The following is an 18,798-nucleotide window of genomic DNA, read 5'->3' as shown; positions in this document are numbered from 1 at the left end:
TTGTACTCACTCAACCGCCATGATTCCAGCCGATTGTAGTCTAACCGCAGGACCTTTAATCTATTACTGTTACTACATATTGTAGCGTTTTAACCTGGTAGCAACAGTTTTCGGATCTCATGATCTATTTCCGACTCTCTGTTTCGCCGACCCTATCGCCAATGTTTGTACCTCAAAGTCGCTTGTTTGTGGGGTAGGGACCTCAAGGGTGCTCATATTACGCGTAATACATGAATGTGCTAAATCAACCTCTTCGGTAGAAAACAAATCTGACATTAAAAGTTGTTCAATGGTCATAGGAAAATCGATATGACGCCATTGGAGAGAAAAGTTACCAAACAGGTCCATATAAAGTCCACCCTTATATTGTCAATATGGTTCATATAAAGCCCACCTTACATTGCCATATTTTCCTCCCACCATAATGCTGCCTGGCATAACATAGAAGTAAATAAATAAATTCATACATTGTCAAAATATGATTGCTCTTAATTCATTTAAAACAATTCTAATGAAAAAACTAACGCATTTTCAAATGGAGTTTTGGGTTATCATTGTACTGATCCTACACCTCATTTTTGCGTTTTTTCTGTCATTACAGTCAGTACTAAAACTTTAACATACCTTTGACCATTCACGGGCTTACTATACATTATTGGGGTACTGGTGTACAACGTTTCAGTAAACGTTTTGGTCGTAGCAGACCACAGCTCAGTTATACATCAGTTGCGTTATACTCTGTTTTACTTATATGGAATTGAAATGCCACATTTGAGGCATAGCATCACTTAACACCAGAGTCTCAGTTACATGAAATGATCCTCGATAAAGTTTTACCATGCAATGTCGAAAGTATCATAATTTTAGCATGTGTTTGTTCATATCCGGTGTATCTGGAACGCGTGGCAGTTTGCACACTGCAGTAATAACACACTTGTCAGTGAGTGGAACGTCAAGGAAGTGAAAAATATAACTGTGCATATCGCCTCCTTCCTTTAATAAGGAATTCACAATAGATGAAGGACTGCATACATGACCGTCACCACACTTTCGTAACTAGCTTTGCTTTAGGCTGTTGTGTTATTCATCCCTTGTTCCATCGGGATAACTTAGTGACAGGCTTGCTTGTTGTAAAGTTTCTGGCTCGTTGGCAGTTGACAGTTTTGAGTACCGAAGTGTTTTCTTTTTCATCGAATCTCCCCGGTCCAGGCAGGATGATTTATAACCCATAATATCGCCTAAGTTTTATTGAATTCTCTGATTGAACTATATTGCTCACACCGTGATACGTATCGGTTCCCAATGATATGTTATTGTGTCCCCTGGGTCCCGCATATGGCCGGGGGTATGCGGGTGTCGGTATCAATCCCTCAGCTAGATTCGTCATCTTAGGTCTTTTAGCTCTGCTGATAATAGCTCCCATAGCGCCCGAGCAAATAAACTATTTGCCACCGTATTGTGTAATTTTCTACCTAATCTGTTTTCGCCTCGGCTATTATTTTCGGCGGCACCAGTGTATGATTGATGTACAGGAACTGCCGTATGCATATAAAAAAGTATTCATATCGATATTTTGCGAAGGAGTGCGTTATTGTACAAGTATAAAGAGAACAGCTTACGTCTAATGTGAAATTATTGGAAGAAGAGTAGACATATTTTCTTGACTAGTTACTGAACTTTCGTTACAAAATATAGCCGTGATCACCGTAATTAGTCGTAATCATCCCTTGTTCTTCATAGTCTATCGTAGAGCATGTAATCGGCGGTAAATACACTATGTTGAGTTAATGGACGGATGCTCTCTAGCTGGCAAGATTATTTTCAACCAAATTACAACCTCAACCTAGAATGTTGCTTGTTCCTTGTTCTCTAGCTTAACTTACATGTATCTACTCTTGTACATGTTTACCTATGCCATTTAAGTGTTTACTGAACAGAAAGATATCTGGTAAACATGAAATATTTTGGGTTTAAACAATACATTCTGCGAAGTAAATCTTTGTGGAAATGATGTAATTATGTAATTAGACACTCGGATATTTTTTAAAGTGAAGACAGTCGAATCAGCGAAGAAACTTTTAATTTAAAGTTTTAAAACATCACCACAAACCGTTTAAACATGATTCAGATTTGTGAGGAACCAGATAAATCGGTAATTATTTTAGTATTCTTGATATCATAAATGTTCACTTCACTACATAATACTTGCATTTTAACGAGCGTTCCACCCTTCTTAAGGGTTGTTTTGAAGATGAGCCATTCTATTAGAATACTGTCGTTTTACTGCAAATACGAGCAGACTAGTCATGCCGTGTAATCCCATATAGATAACATTTAATGACCCTTACCTTGTCTTGTTCATTATTTCCCAGACGAGCGTGTGACTGAATATTTATTTATGCGACGGTAACCTAATCCCGATGAATGTTAATTCTACCGACAGAGCAAGAGAAAGCCTTTACGATATTGCTCAACATCTTTCAAGTTATTGAACAATCAAAAAGGGATATATGTTCTGCTATGTATCTCGTCTCTCGTAACTCATTTAACACTGCTCGTTTCAATTGGAAAGGCTTTAATCAATGCGTCCAGCTCATTTAACTCAAAAGATCCATAAACTTGTATTGATTACATTTTGAGGCTAAGGTGACTTATCAAGATTAAATATATAGCCCTAATGCATGGGCACAGTCAAACAGTGAGTAAAAGCTATATCGTAAATAGATAAATATATGTGTGTTAAACATCGATATAAGCGCATTTATTCCTCTGCTGTCAAAATGCTGTTCAAAACTTCGGCTTCCTAGCTTTTAGCCGCGATTTGTAGCTCTGTGCGTTTGTCGGTCGCTCGGTCAAATATTTGATACGGGGCCCGAGTGCAAGACGGCAATTTAGCTTTTGTTTCAGTCAGAAGTGTAAGAACTATCAAGGGCTTAAGCTTAGAGACGATGGGTAATCCTGACAAAAACAAGCACCAATTTTTCATCCCGACGCATAAAACATTTAACAGTGGAGAATACAGATAAATTCTCTTCATTACATTCGTCTGAGGAACTGCATTAGACAACGGCGATTAAGTAGCACGACTGACCCCGATATTAAAGGCCCAGACCGCCGCCTCTGTTCATAATCACTAACGTACTAAGGCGTAGATCGACAGGAAATTAACCACGAATAGAAATAAATAGGACCAAGAGGCCTAAAATCAGACGGTGTATTGTATTCTGGAGATCAACCCCGTGTTGACAATTGCATCAGGGTGTGAGTAATGAGCCCAGAGATTATTAATGGGACAAGTGCCATTCAAATTAGGGAAAAACAGCACCACTGCGCAGAGGCAGTTCATCCACGGGGAAAACAGCAACGTGGACTTGACTCCCGAAGCGGATGGATCTGCCAGTGTAATGTGTAGTACTGTAGAGAAAGAAACCCAGTGTTTTAGTTCATGTTCCCTAGCTTTGATGTGGATCGAAAAATTCCATCGATAAAAGAGTCCCATTTTTCATTCATGTTTGTGATGGTGAAAACCAACGAGCCAAGCCCTTTTCTTAGGTTTCATTCCCCTGGGGAGTTTGACTTTCTCCACCAATTCGACCCTGTACACCGGCTTTGAGAAGTGGAAATGAAGATAGATGGAGATTCGTTAGCACTGCCTTTGGTCAATGTATTACAACATTTCCGGATTCATCGGTCTTTCATGTCTCCGTGATTCTCACATGTTTGATTTCGAATTCTAACATTTTGTACAGTGATGATTACCGCAATGTGTATTAGGACTAATAGCTGTTACATACTTGGCACAGTCCTGACTATCCCGTATATAATGGACCATAATGATTTCCGCACTCAGGAATCAGTCTTTTCCACAGCATGTTGGACTAGGTTCTAAATCTTGAACAAGTCAACTAACTACCGCACTGTAGTGCACTAGGATCAATCCTAACTACTCCACAGTCCTGATTTCCGCACTCTAAAATCCGTCCATAGTGCCTACTTGTTCTGATTTTTGCACGCCGAAATTAGTCCTAATGTTTTGTTGATCAACGCTGGACTCAGTCAGATCATGATTACCGCACAGTGGACACAATTCCTGATTTGATGGGTTAACGCTTGAACTCCTGCTGTCAAATCCGATGATAAACTTACCGAACAAGTTGTTCAAAGACAAAAAAGCTGTTGAAAAAATGCAAAAGTGCTAAACTTGCAAATATGTTATAGTTTATGTAATATGTAATATAGTTTAATTGTCAATTAACTGTTAGAGGATACCGTAATCGTATTTATTATTGCATTCCACTTACTCCTGAAGAACAACAAGAAACAAAGTTGTTGTAGCCTTGGCTTTACAGTGTTTTGCTGCTTTGTAAAAAAAATTTACTTTTGGTTCGCCACGAAGAATGATTATGGATATCTATCAGACATTTTAGCAGAGCATAGACTTTCATGCTGTGTGATAATTCATCACAGATGACGTCATCATGTCTGCTGGTTTGTGTTTGCTTTTTATGCGGCGCCATGACTCACTTTCTGATTTAGCTACATTATGTAGTAGATCTTTAACGTTTCACCTTCACTTTTGACAATTCCGATGCAATTTGTTCTCCAAACCTTACCGTCTTTAAATGAATATAAATCGTATAGCTAGAAGAAAGCTCCCAATCCCACATGTCGAAGAGGTTAACTCCCATATACATAAATAACTCCATATATATAAATCTTCTAAATAACATCTGCATTTATAAGTGTAACAAAATCTGAAGAGCCGGGGATGGGAGGTTTTATATATACATGTATTTATATATACCAAACGTGCTCTCTTCTAGCTATATGATTTATATTTATTAAAAGATGGTAGCGCTGAGAGTATAAATTCCATTCGATTTGTAAAAAGTGAAGGTGAAAAGTTTCTTGGGGATTAAAATGGCTTTCAGCATTGTTTTTATTTTTTCCTGATATTATAAATGGATTTAAAGTCAGGATATTGAAAGTGCGGCTTCATTAGAAAGCCCTGTCGACTTCACCAGATAGTGACATATTAGTATTTACTTGGTTTTGTGAAAATTATTCTTTCCGGTGTGCTCGGCAAGAGAGTACTTTGTTTATTTGTGTTGGACCATTTGTTTTGTATTTGCTACACTTTACCGTTAGTGTTTCTTTCTGTTGCAGATGAGGCGCATGCCGATAATGAATAACACGACCATCGACCTGACCAAAATGCAGGGCTACTCCAATGCAGAATTGTACGCGGTCCTTGCTATCCTTAGCTTGTTCTCTGTGCTCGGTACTGTCGGCAACGCGCTCGTTATATACGTCTTCGGGAGGCGCAAGGAGAAGCTGACGTCTACCGTGTTCATTTTAACCTTGGCTGGAACAGATTTTATCACATGCCTTGTTATCGTTCCCTTCACGTTAGTCATGGAAGCCATTGACTTCAGAATACAGTACGACTTTCCATGCAAACTGTACAAGTTCCTTATAACTTCTAATGTGCCGTTTTCAGCCTTCATCATGGTGGCCATCGCGGTGGATAGATACTTATGCATCTGCCACCCGTTCCTCCATGCTATGAATATTTTCAGAGCTAAGGTAATCATTGCAGCCTTAGCTCTTCTGGCCACTACCCTTGGCATCATAACTTCACTGGCTTTCGGTGTGCAGATGTCGGAACCCGTGTATAACAACGCAACAGATCGCTGGGTGAATCAAACCGTGGAGTGTGATACAAATGTAGAGATCATCAGCGAGGAGTTCCGGATGACTTATCAAAAGGTCTACGCGGCACTGTTTTTGACACCTCTCGTTATTGTAGGCGTGCTATATGGATTGATCTACCGTTCAGTGCTCATGCGCAGAGCGGCTCGGCTCAGACAGAAATACGATAAGGCGTCTGCATGCGCTGAGCACTCGGTGGAAGAAACACAGATGACGGTTCTTAATGGGAACGGAAATGGGGAAACTCACGAAAATGGACTTACTGTAAAAGAGAAAAGGAAACGGAAAGCCTCGAAAAAAGACCGGAACCGGATGGCTAATATGCGGACAGCCTGCATGCTGTTTGTTGTCACTCTCGTCTTCGTGATTTGTTTCCTGCCAGCTTGGTTAATGGCCCATAAAATAGTGCCGTTCAGTCCTATTATCTTCTATATGTATTTCATGTACAATGTGGCCAATCCTATCATATACGCCTTCATGAATCAGACGTTCCGGGACGATTTGAGATCCTTGTTCAATTGCAAGACGACTGTGGTGTAATCAGACAATATACTCTAAAGAGGGGACTATTCTTTGCCGTGTCAGCACAGCCACCAGGGGACTGAGGTCGTGTCAATAGCAGTCGCGGATCACGCAACTATTTCCATGTTCTTCTGGAAAGCCTTCTTGTATTTCGTTTTATGTTAACGTATCTATAGACGGGGGAAACTCAATCGGCACGTCTCAAAATCAGTCACAGTTTACGATCGAATGGTTCGTTGATGGAGGTGCGTTAAGGAGAATATGTGGAAGTTATTACCAAAACTTCACAAACAGACGAACTCCAATTTGTTTCTTTAGAAACTAATGCTTGCGATTTCACGATACCAACATGAAAACAGTGGAATCATCCCAGCAAGTGTGTTTACCGATATTTGACAGAAATAAATCGGTCTGCTGGATTTTATTGAGAATTTTTTGGGATGTGTCCGGTCAGCGGAGAACTCCCAGTGCTATGTGAAATTGGATGAAAAAGATCATGATCTATTATTTCGGTTAATGTCACCACAGAAAACGTAGCCGTGACGTGTATTCCGAGAAGGAACTCGTTTTAAAACGTAATTTTCGCTCAGAACAAAGAAGTAATTTAATAGTCTCGCCTCGGCCACAAAACACTATGGTGATTTTAAGTCTGAAAAAGCGAAACGTTGAATGATGGCTTGACTGTAACAGTCAAATTTTTTGACGATCATTTTACGACAACGTTGTACTTGTGTGTGACCAAATAAAAAATTTCCCGGGAAACAAAAGGAGGTAAATTGAACAGGTAGTTTATGAAGACTGAAGTAAAACATTTCTACGACTTTGAACATGCATCAGGGAAATATACAATGGGTCCGAACTTGGTAACAGTTTAAAACAGAGTTCATCACACAGAGCTTGTGTGAATTTCAGTTATTTACCAAAAATGGGTAACAAGGGCAAAGCTCAGGCAGTCTATTGTGAAACTGTGTGAAACTGAGCGTGGATGACATTGTAAAGAACTGCACCATTCATTATATTGTCACATTTGCTCTGAAAATCCATGTATAAGGCCAAGCAAACTGTACTAATATATACTAATTGCAAAAGACCCCTTTTAGGTGGATTTGAGTTGGTGAAAGCATGTAAATATGATTATGTATATATCAAATATTCTACCGACGTTCGGAATAAACGGGGCACATTCAACTTGCGATGACATGATTCGAATGCAAGGGGGTGTTCGCAAAATCTACATTGTGTTGGAGATGTAACTTGTAGTAATCATATTCTTTCATTAAGCTATACGTTTCGCCCGTCGATGTTGTAAATATTTTGGGCAGATATTTACAATTTTTCTGACTTATACGGAAGACATCGCAAACAATTGTTCTTGAATTTGTTGTAAATTCCTGGAATATTCACTCCAAAATACTGCCCTGTTCTTATAGTAGAAAACCCGCCAGCTAATTGCCTTAACTCTAGGCCTTTTGCGATGGAATGGTCTGAAACTAGATACTCGTTGTCACAAAATTGTCTGCATACAGTCGAAGCACATTTCTTTCCTATTTTCTGAATACAGCGGAAGTACTGCTACTTACTCTTCACGATACAACCAAAGCATTGTTACTCCTTTGTTTGGATACAACCGAACTACTGTTGATCCGTTGTCTGCATACAGCTTATGTAGCGTAATTTATCTGGATGCATCAGACGTACTGTCACACAATTGTCTGAACACAACCTGAGTACTCTTACTTCTTTGCCAGCATTCAGTCGAATTGTTGTGGTTCCATTTCTCGAATACAGTCGATTTATCGTTATCTTGTTGACTGGAGACAGTCCAAGAGGTGTTACTTCGTTATTTGCATATATCCTTTATTTGCGTATGTCCGCAGTAGTTTTATGCTCCATTTTCCGCATGCACTCTTTACTCCATCTAACATACCACTGATATACCGTTATTTTGTTGTCTACTGAGGTAATGATACTCCGTTGTATACATACAACTGGTACACTGTTACTCCTTGCCTGTATACAACTCAGGTAATGTTACTCTCTCGGTTGCTTACAACAGAAGTAAAGCTACCCTGTTGAATGCATGCAACTGAATAAGTGTTACTTCGTTGCCTGTAAACAATTAAAGTAATGTTACTCTCTTGTCTGCATACAACTTAAGTAATGTTACTCCTATCGTTGTATACAGCTGAAGTTCTGATCCTGCATCTTTCTTATTTATCCAAAGCACTCTTACTCCGTTGTATACAACTAAAGTAATTTTTACCGCATCGTCTGCAGAAAATTGAAGTAATGTTACTTCTTTCACTGCATACAATTGAGGCCCTGTTACTCCGTTGTCTGCCTACAGCAGAAGTATTGTTACTCCCTTGTTACAACTGAAGTAATGCTACTGCATTTTTTGTGTATACCCGTTGTACAGTTACTCCGTCGTATGCATACAGCTGAAGTAATCTTTACTCCGTCTGCACAGAGCTGAAACTCCGTTGTCTGTTGCTCCGTTGTCTGTATACATCTAAAGAAGTGTTACTCTCTTGGGTGCATATAACTGCAGTAATGTGACTGCTTTTTTTGTGAATAGCTGCTGTACCGTTACTCCGTTGTATGCATACAGCTGAAGTAATTTTTACTTCATCGTCGGCATACAAATGAAGTACTGTTAGCCTGATGTCTAAAAACAACGAAATTAACGTAACGCCATTGTCTGGATATGGCCGAAGTACGGTTAGCATGTGCACGGACATGCAGTTAATACATTTCTCAATCCAAAGATTTTCGTTGTGTGGGTCCAGCGCACCCTAAGTGCCTTTGAACCACTTTGTCCTATAGCTTTGCTCAGCAAACAGAGAAGGCAATGAGATTTCATCACTGTGGATTAAATTCAAAACTACGCTGGCAAAAAATTGGAACATGTTTTAATTACTCACTGTGAATAATTCTGTTTCAGTCAGTTTTCCTTAGTTTATTTATAAAACCCATATCAAGATGTTTATAGTTTATATATAGTGCAAGGGGCTTTAGACATATCGTACTTACTTATTGTTATAAATGTAAAAAAAAAACACACTGCTTATTGTTTGATTTCAGGCAGGTGCAGTCTTTGTGTAAGTTTGCATTCATGGGCTTTTATACACTCGCCATCCAAAATGTGAGCTCTTGTCAAAAGTGCTGTCATAGACAATATTATTTTTTGTTTCTGATGACATGCTTCAATTCGTTCTAGACAACATGACGTGGAGCATTACATATGTACGGTATATGTGTAAGTATATACATACACACACACACACACACACACACACATACACACACACATATATATATATATATATATATATATATATATATATATATATATATATATATATATATATATATATATATATATATATATATGAAAGTATTATTAAAGGTATCATTGAGCAGCACTGTGTCCTGACTCGAATTTTCTTTGTTTATGTCTCGCGTCCGAAGGAATATATAGGCTATATGTAATATATATCAGGACTACGGATGGTTGTGGATTTCCCCTGGGCTCTGCTCGGTTTCCGCCCACCATAACGCTGGCCGCCGTCGTATAAGTGAAGTATTATTGAGTTCGACGTAAAAAACCAATGAAATAAATTAGTAAACATATATCAGGAAAGAATATCGTCGCCATAAGAACGACATTGAACTCCAAGCATTCTTTCATTCATTCGGGAAAGTGTAGGTTTTATTTCATGTAACAAACCTTTACCTCCAATGAGGACTGGGTGAAATATCTTGTACCACGGATTAAAAAAAACGCGAATTTTGTTTATAAACCAAGTGCATATTAAATTGTTTCACTTCTTGCATGATCAAACCCCAAAGACTTTAACAATGGTACTTGTTGTTGCCTCTCTTGAAGCTGAGAATTGAGAGGTTAACACGAACAATGTAAACCTATAACGAAATTGCACTAAGGCACACATCAGTCACCTTGTACTGACTATAGGCGGTCACACTGAACAAGTTGATAATGGAAATCATTGCTCATGATTGATTCGCCACTCACATGTCAAAGACGGCGCCATACAGACGTAAATTCATCGATGAAACAACACTTGTTACTTGCCTTTTCGTCCGTCGGTTAAAATCAATGCCAATGGAGAGCCATCCGGTCAGTTATGAACATTTTTAGGTACCACTGTGTGTAAACCAGCCACAAACAAATAGTCAGCAGTGTGGAAGTTGATAAATTACAACACGTAATCGGTATAATCAGGCCTATTGTCAGTTTACACCATCTAGAGTTTCAATTTTTTGTGTCACTGCTTTCACACATGAACACAACCCGCATTAATATGGTCCCTTTTTTGAAAAACAGGTGCTTTTCTTAACAAAAAAACCTTGGACCGATTCCCCTCAGTCAATGAAACATCTAAACACAAAAAATAATAGGTATCGTTATACCTGTATGTAAACATTTTGTGCATGAAAATAATGACGCACACCACACAAAACATAAACCCCATTATGGCCGTTGGGCCGGAAGTTTTGATCGCTCCAGGTCAATGAAATAGTCCCACGTGGTCAAAACAGGGAATATTAAGAGACTTCAGCTTGACTGATGTCATGCGATTAGTAAAAAAGTGGAACTGCCCCAAATACTTCACGTGTTTGATAATTTCTTTCATTCATGGACCGCCGCCTTACAAATCATGTGAAAAGGAAACGCATGTGCATTGGCGACTACTTGAAAGGAGATGGCTTTCGTTCGCCACACGCGACAAGACCTTGTGCATGAGTAAAAGAAATTATCAAACACGTAAGACATTTGGCGCATTTCCATTAAAGGCAAAAACTTCCAGAAAATTTCACCGCAGACGAAAGTTAAGTGGTTAAGGCAAGTGCCACGAATGAATTTTTGACCCTAACTAAGGTAAATTGAAAAGGGGAAGGGATTCACGGGACACGTGTGACCATTTACAATGTTTCAAAACTGTAGGCGTTCCTCTGATTTTAGTCTCTATATTGGAGTCTTTTGTATCTATAGCCGCAATAGCCAACATGCGACCCAGTGTGAAACGCTGTCACTTCAAGTCCGTGTTTGGTGCAATTACTTATACCTCTGTAATAACCAGCCACAAAAATCCGTATTTCAATAAGAGGTGTATTTATAAATTAAAGAAACGTGAACTGTTGTTTGTGATGGAGTATCCTAAATATACAGCTTTTATCAAGACATTAATACTAAATCCAGACGTGAATTAAGGAATACAAGGACGGTTTTTTATGTCTACAAAAACGTTGAAGGTAAAGCGCGTTATAGTTGTCAAATTACTTATTACTGCCAAATGAAATACAGTAGATTTTTCTCCATGGACAGTTCGTACAAAGACGATTTGAATTCTGGTTTTGGCTAAGCTTTCAGTTTTGGCTAACTTTATGGTTTGGCTATATTTTGGGTTATTCGAACGTTTCAGTTTGGTTAACGCTCTACTCTCGCTCATTTCCTGGTTTCTCTGACGTTCTGGCTAGGACTAACATTCTGTTCTTGACTAATGTTTTGGTCTTGACAAACGTTGTGGGCTGGACTAACGTTTTGGTTTTGTTCTCACTACGGCTAACAGTGTCGCTCGGGTACAAGAGCGCCTCGAGCTCTTATAGGCTTGCCCTTATTACATTAATAATTTTAAAAATTTAATCAGGAGGGTATTACTGGAAAAATATAATATAAAACTCTAATTACGAAGGCTCATTGAATGATCTGTGAACGAATGGAGATTCACGTTCTTCTCGAGATGACTACAAAATTTACGATTTTCATTTTTACCGCACAGGTTAGATTCTGTCTTCGAATTAGATCACATCATGCTTTGCTGGAACCGTTAAATGCAAGTTAACGAATATGTCGTAATAAAGGTAAGATCAATTCAAAGCATGTGATTTTCCTGGAGTAAAAAGGTAACCCGTATGTCAGGAACCAATCTACAGTAAACCGACACGTGCATAATTTAAAATACGGATAAAGCCGGTATATCAACGTGAAGAAAATTAGAGGAGTTACGACCGTGTGCTAATTAGTATATGGTTGCATACACATAATCAGAAAGATTACATTATCCTCTATACATAACAGGTGTGCAGAACAGCTCTTATACCCATGATGCTGCCTCACGCAGCGAATCATTTTCAAACGTGGATGGTGTTGATCACCTAACGCACATGTGAAAGGGAGACTATGTAGCAGCAGTAAATAAACTAGTTACGGCTTTAATTAACCTCTGCGAGGGGCCGTCAATTTAATCCGGGCTCTGTCCGGTTTCCTCTCACCACAAGGCTTGTCGCCGTCGTGTAAGTAAAATATTATTAATAACGACGTAAAACGCCAGTCAAATAAATAAATTTAAATACCCTACTTTTCTCAAATTTATGAGATAGATTCTAACACAAAACCAAATATATAGTGCACTCTTCTTTAGATAGATTAAAAATATGTCGGTTCCATATAATACTGCACCAAGCCAGTGTCCAATAATGATTGAAACATCTGGATTAAGCCAGTCCTTCATCAGTTGTTGGGGCTTGGGAATCAAACAAATCCTTCCAACGTTTGATTGAAGTGGGTTCACGGAAAGCGCTGTCTGGAAAGTGTCGTTTTGGTAAAAGCCGGAAAAGGATTCAAAGACGGATGTCAGGTTGTAAACTGCTTCGTACCGGAAGTACTATTAATTAGATTCTGCATTAAGTGCAACACACTTTTTCACAACAATGAAACATTTCACACAGGAATTCTATACAACTTGGGACGTGATTTTAAATCGCGAAGAATATGAGACTGAGCTTTGTGCGAATAATGTTCAGAAATAATCATGCTTTTAGGCACGAGTACTTCTCTCTGGGTATCAATAAACGTTAATAAAACCCACGCAAAAGTCCTGCTGAAATCTAATACCCGTTAATAGTAAGACAATGAACAGGGTAGATCCAAAATGCCGCTGTATGACGCAGTGCCCAACGAAGGTAACAGTCTTGACAAAAAAGAAGCTATATAACCAATAAACACGCTTCCATGAACTTGCCGGGTGTTTATCACCCTGCTAATGAATATCGAAGGTCTATTTCAGTAGGTGCTAGATTCGATCAAGCGCTTTCAGTGGTCAAGGCCTAATAGTGGTAACTAAGGAGCTTTAAGACGACTCGACCAATGAGATGCCCCCAGCCAACTAAACATCTTGTCCGTCACACATATTGCTTCTCAAACCAACGATTCCTTCTCGACTTCTGAGCCCATGAGGATTTTCCATACGAATTAATGGCCAGGGGGATAACGAAATAGAGCAGATTTAGATTAGCATGTTTAAGCAAGCTTGTCTGCCAATATTGACGTTGCTATCCGTCGCGCGTCAACATCTTCTAAACGAAGGCCCGCTACAGTATCAAGTACATATTGAACGCCCAATTTATTGGGTGAATGTCAGACTCTAGGCATTTTATGATCTTGTGACAAAAACAACCTCTGCAACTGTTCAAGTTAAGTGGGTCAGAGAAATAAAATCTGAAAAATACAGTTTAAGTGGAGCTGTTTTGGTTAGTCGCCATATGGAATGACAAATGGACTGAAGTAAACAGCAGATGGCGTTGTTGTGAGTCTGAAAGACGTTCACCATCATGACTTAAAAGGCGGACATAAATCTAATTTTGGGCTATTGAAAACGCACAAAGCACGCAAAATACTAATGCCCCTGGCCCATGGTTTACGTAAGAAATAGATTCTAACATGCAACTTTTAGCGGACTACCACAATGGTCCACAACGAGTATAAGTAAGTATAGGCCCAATCCATTGATCGACTAGCTGACCAAGGTGTCGTGATGACAAAGGGATACCATCTGCAGAAATGATATCTTGGTGTAAAGGGGAATTGTGCTTGGCATTTGCTCAGTTGTCCTGTCATGAGAACCAAGTCGAGAGCAAATAAAAACCATGCAGACTAAAGGACCTGTGTCGTACGCTGAAGACGTCTCGTGAAATTTGAGAGGTTTTGGATGATTCACACAAAAGTGTTGCCTGACCAAAGCAAGGATAAATTATACCCATGATTGGAACTAGCCTGGTAAATTCAAGAAAGGTTTGTCTGCTAATATTGACGTTGCCATTGTAAGCAGCCACACGAAGAGTTCCTTTTTTAGTATTAAGTCCATCACAAACACAGATATTGGATTAAATCGAGTAGTGACCCGGATCTTAGATATTGAGATGAAAATAGTCTCTCATGGTAACTGTTCACTCAGGTGTCAGAGAAATAAAGTCTGAACAGCACAAGAAGACAGTGGGATTGTTTGGTATAAGAGTCCCGAGGATTATATTGGACAAAGCGTTCGTTAAAGAAACTGGAAATTATCGACACAAGGAACGATCAAACTCAGTGACTTCAATCGCTTCATATCAGTATCACAATTAATTGAACCATCGACAGAGTGAGTGAAGATTATACCCACACTACGCTTACCCACGCCCTTTAAAACACGTTTTGTAAAGTGTTTTACCGGGATATTTCGGCAACAAATTTCGTCACACTCTGACACACAAGAATGGTTGCATTCCACATACCAACGCTTAGCTCTGAGGTCATGGCTTAATTTGGGATCCAGAATGTCCAGATTTAATCTGATGTATACATTAAGAACATATCCGCGTTTAACTCTCCTGAGCTCCTTCACGATCTGACGATGTGCTTATGGTGAGCTGATTATCAGCACGCCAGCCCAACTGTGTTTAGTATGTGCATTTTACCACACTTCTGCCTACTTTTTGGATTGGAACAAATGTACCGGCTAAACGTGCATGGCTGAGATTAAATGAAGTGTACGTTTTACATGTCCCCAGAACGTTTCAATACGCACACACACGCATACCCATGCACGCGCAAACACATAGGTATGGCTGATGGGCGTATTCCACGGAATGATTCGCGACAAGGCAAAACGGCGTTTCAGGAATTCAGGTTATTCCAGAGAACAATGGTTAACTGATGAAGAAATACTGACACAATAGTGTGGCCTAAAATCTGTGGATCCTACATAGATGATCCCAATAGCTCTTAAAAACTAATTTTGCAAGTTTTAAGTGCAATTCATATTTCTTTTTGTGCGCTTTGTCATTTCAGCCTCTAGAAGCTGTGAAATGTGTGTTTTCCCTTCTGCGGACGAGATTGCAGAGCTGGCTTGGTTATTTTTTTATGGAGCATCGTTATATTGGCTATAGATTACCGTTCATTGGTCATTTGATATGGGCGTACATGTTCTCCGCCAACTGAACACTTCAAACAAAGATACTCTACATCTGGTCACTCAAATCATCGTGTATGCAAAGGTGTTTTGTGTGATATATAACTTGGGCGAGTATTAAGGGTATAGGCGTATAGACGTTTTGGCGTATTTTTTTCCGAATGGAGTTGGCCGGTTGTGAATTCAGTAAAAAAATAATCACGGATTAATAAGATACATATCTACTCACTTCATGTGAAGTTAAAAATACCTTTGTGTCCCGTTTATTCATTTCTTTTTCCTGGCATCGTGAAAATCGAAATGATATCTACACCTTTTGGTGTGCTTTTGAAGATACTTACTGGTGTTGGTTCGTGTGAGACACTTTTTTGGGGAGGTGCATGACAGAGTATGGGTAATCAATAAGAGATCTTGGTCAGATTACTAATCTTAAGAAGGGTTAGCTTTCTGAAAACTCTTGTTATCGGGAACGACAAGACTAAGTTCATCACAAACACAGATTCTCTCCTAGGCGAGGACGGTGGATCCGATCGAAAATACATCGGGGGATACAGATTTTTCACACAGCCCACTATGTACGGTTATTGGAGAAATGTAGTTTGACGAGTATAAATACATGGTCATCTGCATGGGTGAATTCGGGTACGCCCTCGTTGAAAATATGGAATCCTCACGAGTAAAAAAAAATCGAAGGTGCTTTTGTGTGCACTTCAAAAAGACTCCTCACACTCGCGTCGGGTCTTCCATTACTTCAAACAAGACAATGACGCCCCATTCTCTCTGCCTTTCCTGGATTGACTTGCTAAGGGTCAAGGCCGATAGCATTCCATTCTTGCTTGCAACAGGGGACTGGTAAATCATACCGTAACCAAGGCAATGATTCGCTGGGTACCGTACTCACATCAATCCTCTCTTGATCTTTAGACGAGATGTGTGATTAAACGAGATTGTCTTCAGACCTGAACTGATTCCACATCATACAGAATTTGTGACGCAGTTGGTACTACTGACAAGAGAATGACTGCACCGTTTAGAAATTATAGCCGGTGCCATTGGTTTAAACATAAGCCTTCTCATCATGAAATCATTTCCTCGGGAAAAGGTCAGAATTTGTCTTCTGTCATAATATTACGAACTACCATGCCTAGTTGAAACAATTATTTTTATTCCTATCACTGATTCTTGAATCAGCCGATGAATCACAGTTTTATATTTCCGAATCAAGATGAACAGATCCTTTGACACGGTTTATGCTCATGCTGTCAAAATCTTCACCTTTATCCGTTTCTTCAACTTGAATAGTTAAATTCCATAACAGGAAATATTTAAAACCTGATCAATGAGCTCTTCCTGAGAGATAAAAACATTCGGCTATTGGATTTAAAGATCAAATAATAAGATACTGGGATAATGCCTTGACCCTGGGAGTTAATAGTCCAATAGTAGCCTATAGTCTGTAGTCTAATATTCACTCGAAACGTACATGTATACAAACAGTGCACGCTGACTACGCTGACTACGCTGACTGCGCCCGTACTAAAAGCAATCAATCATCCAGCATCACTTCATCCAGGAGGTGGCCCCGCCATATAAACATACCATCATATGGCCTGGTAAAGTGGTTTACCATTGTCCAACAGAAAATCTATTAGTTCGAGGCGTAGCCAACAAGATTACGTGACGCGTTTTGATACTGAATCACCCAGATTTTTGATCTGTGTAGAATGTACAATGGCAGCGCATATTCTCCAACAATCAATTTTGGATGTTAACTTAAGTTTATATCTTGGTCACATTTTTTTTCACATTTCATCGAAAAGTTCATGTTAGGTCCGAAATAACTGACCAATGGTAATGCTGGTTCCTTTGCAGTTTAATCTCCAAGCAGATGGATAGGCATCAGTGAGTAGTCAACTGACTTGGGCACCGACTTTCTCATCTCGGGGTACGGCACACTTGACCAATCAAGCTCTGACCAACGACGAGTTAAGTGACCAACCACCGAGGCACACATTTCACATTCCAAACATCATCGCACGCCAATAATATTGCCGCTGGTAAATTATAAATTAGACCATGACATATTTTTCTCCTTGAGTCCTAATAAACACTCAGAAAAAAGAAGTCGGTATCCGTTATAAATTTAGATTTTTTTTCGGGGGTCTAGAGCTAAAATTCAGGTGAACAATCTGGTGGTGTTTCATAAAAACTGACAAAGTTATAATCGACAAAGTTGAATTATTCGATACGTCAGCTTATCTGATGGCCAAACAGAGAGGTGTTTTTATTTTTCCTGTCAAAGGTTCCTAAGTCCCGTTATAGCTATTGAATATGGACATTAATGTTTCACTAATTTTGAGGATTATTTATTAAAGGCATCCCTACAGTCTTTTACAGCATTTTGAAGAGCAGCAGTGTTTACCGATTCACGCTTATTATTTATTAAAGGAACCCCTACAGCCCGTTACAGCATTTTGAAAAAGAATCCTGTTTATGATAATTAATTATTGAAGGAATTCTCTACAGTCTGCTCGCCCAGTTTACATGTACACAGCACTAACATTTTGCTGCGAAGGAAAAACCAAATAAAACGTTGTTTATTGTTTCATAGAATGAAATTTTAGCAAGTTATGTCATTTTGACACAGGAAGTGAACAGACAATACTTGTACGGTGCCGTAATATTAATTCTGAGCTTACAGTGAAACTATAGATAAGGTGTTTCTGGCATGTATTGGGGATCATGTGTCCTGCTGCTTTAATTAAGCAGCCTTATATCCCTGCTAGTACGCATATGTATCAGCATGAAATTGTAGAAATATGCTAAAAGTAAGCGCAAGCCCAAAGCAAGAGACAAACCAGCGTACAACTAAGTCCCCAGGACTGCAGTTTATTTATTACGTTAACGCGGAACCTCACACCAACTACACCCATATAACATGATGTTTGTTCTTGACCAATTCGCCTGAAAATGTGTGAACGCAGCCATCCATTAAATGCCCTGTCTAACATTTATGCACCATTTACATAATTTCCCGCAGTGTACGCCGTAATTTATTCAACGAGCCCTGGATGTAGGCGATGAACGAGTGTGTAATAATATTTAAAGCTTTTAAACTCTAGAGACTAGCACTCTAGAATTTGTAAGGATTGTGAAAGGCCTATTTTCGATCTTCCAGTCACTCTGATTATTTCAAAGAAACATTTGATATATCCAGAATTTTGAGCGACACCAAATCCGTGATGCTCTCGACATTTAATGGGCCAATATATTACATTTTATAAATAAAATTATTGAGTGAGTGAGTGAG

At 39.2% G+C, this 18,798-nt stretch overlaps 1 protein-coding gene across 1 annotated transcript; it reads left to right on the top strand.

Annotated features, from left to right (window-relative positions):
- The first annotated feature begins 3,287 nt into the window (after positions 1–3,287).
- On the top strand, positions 3,288–6,308 carry LOC135475691 (cholecystokinin receptor type A-like). Its single transcript, XM_064755622.1, has 2 exons — positions 3,288–3,401; positions 5,167–6,308. Exons 1-2 carry the CDS (start codon positions 3,288–3,290, stop codon positions 6,250–6,252), a joined length of 1,200 nt encoding a protein of 399 aa, XP_064611692.1. The 3' UTR covers positions 6,253–6,308.
- The last annotated feature ends 12,490 nt before the right edge of the window (positions 6,309–18,798 follow it).

This window comes from Liolophura sinensis, chromosome 9 (assembly GCF_032854445.1).
Source record: "Liolophura sinensis isolate JHLJ2023 chromosome 9, CUHK_Ljap_v2, whole genome shotgun sequence".
Classification (NCBI taxonomy): Eukaryota; Metazoa; Mollusca; class Polyplacophora; order Chitonida; family Chitonidae; genus Liolophura; species Liolophura sinensis.
Note: the sequence above shows the minus strand (reverse complement) of the source record. Positions and strands in the feature narration are given on the sequence as shown.

Coding starts and splice junctions, on each gene's coding strand:
- LOC135475691 (XM_064755622.1), top strand. CDS start 3,288: ATGGGACAAGTGCCATTCAAATTAGGGAAAAACAGCACCACTGCGCAG. Junction 3,402..5,166: donor AAGCGGATGGATCTGCCAGT/GTAATGTGTAGT, acceptor TTTCTGTTGCAG/ATGAGGCGCATGCCGATAAT.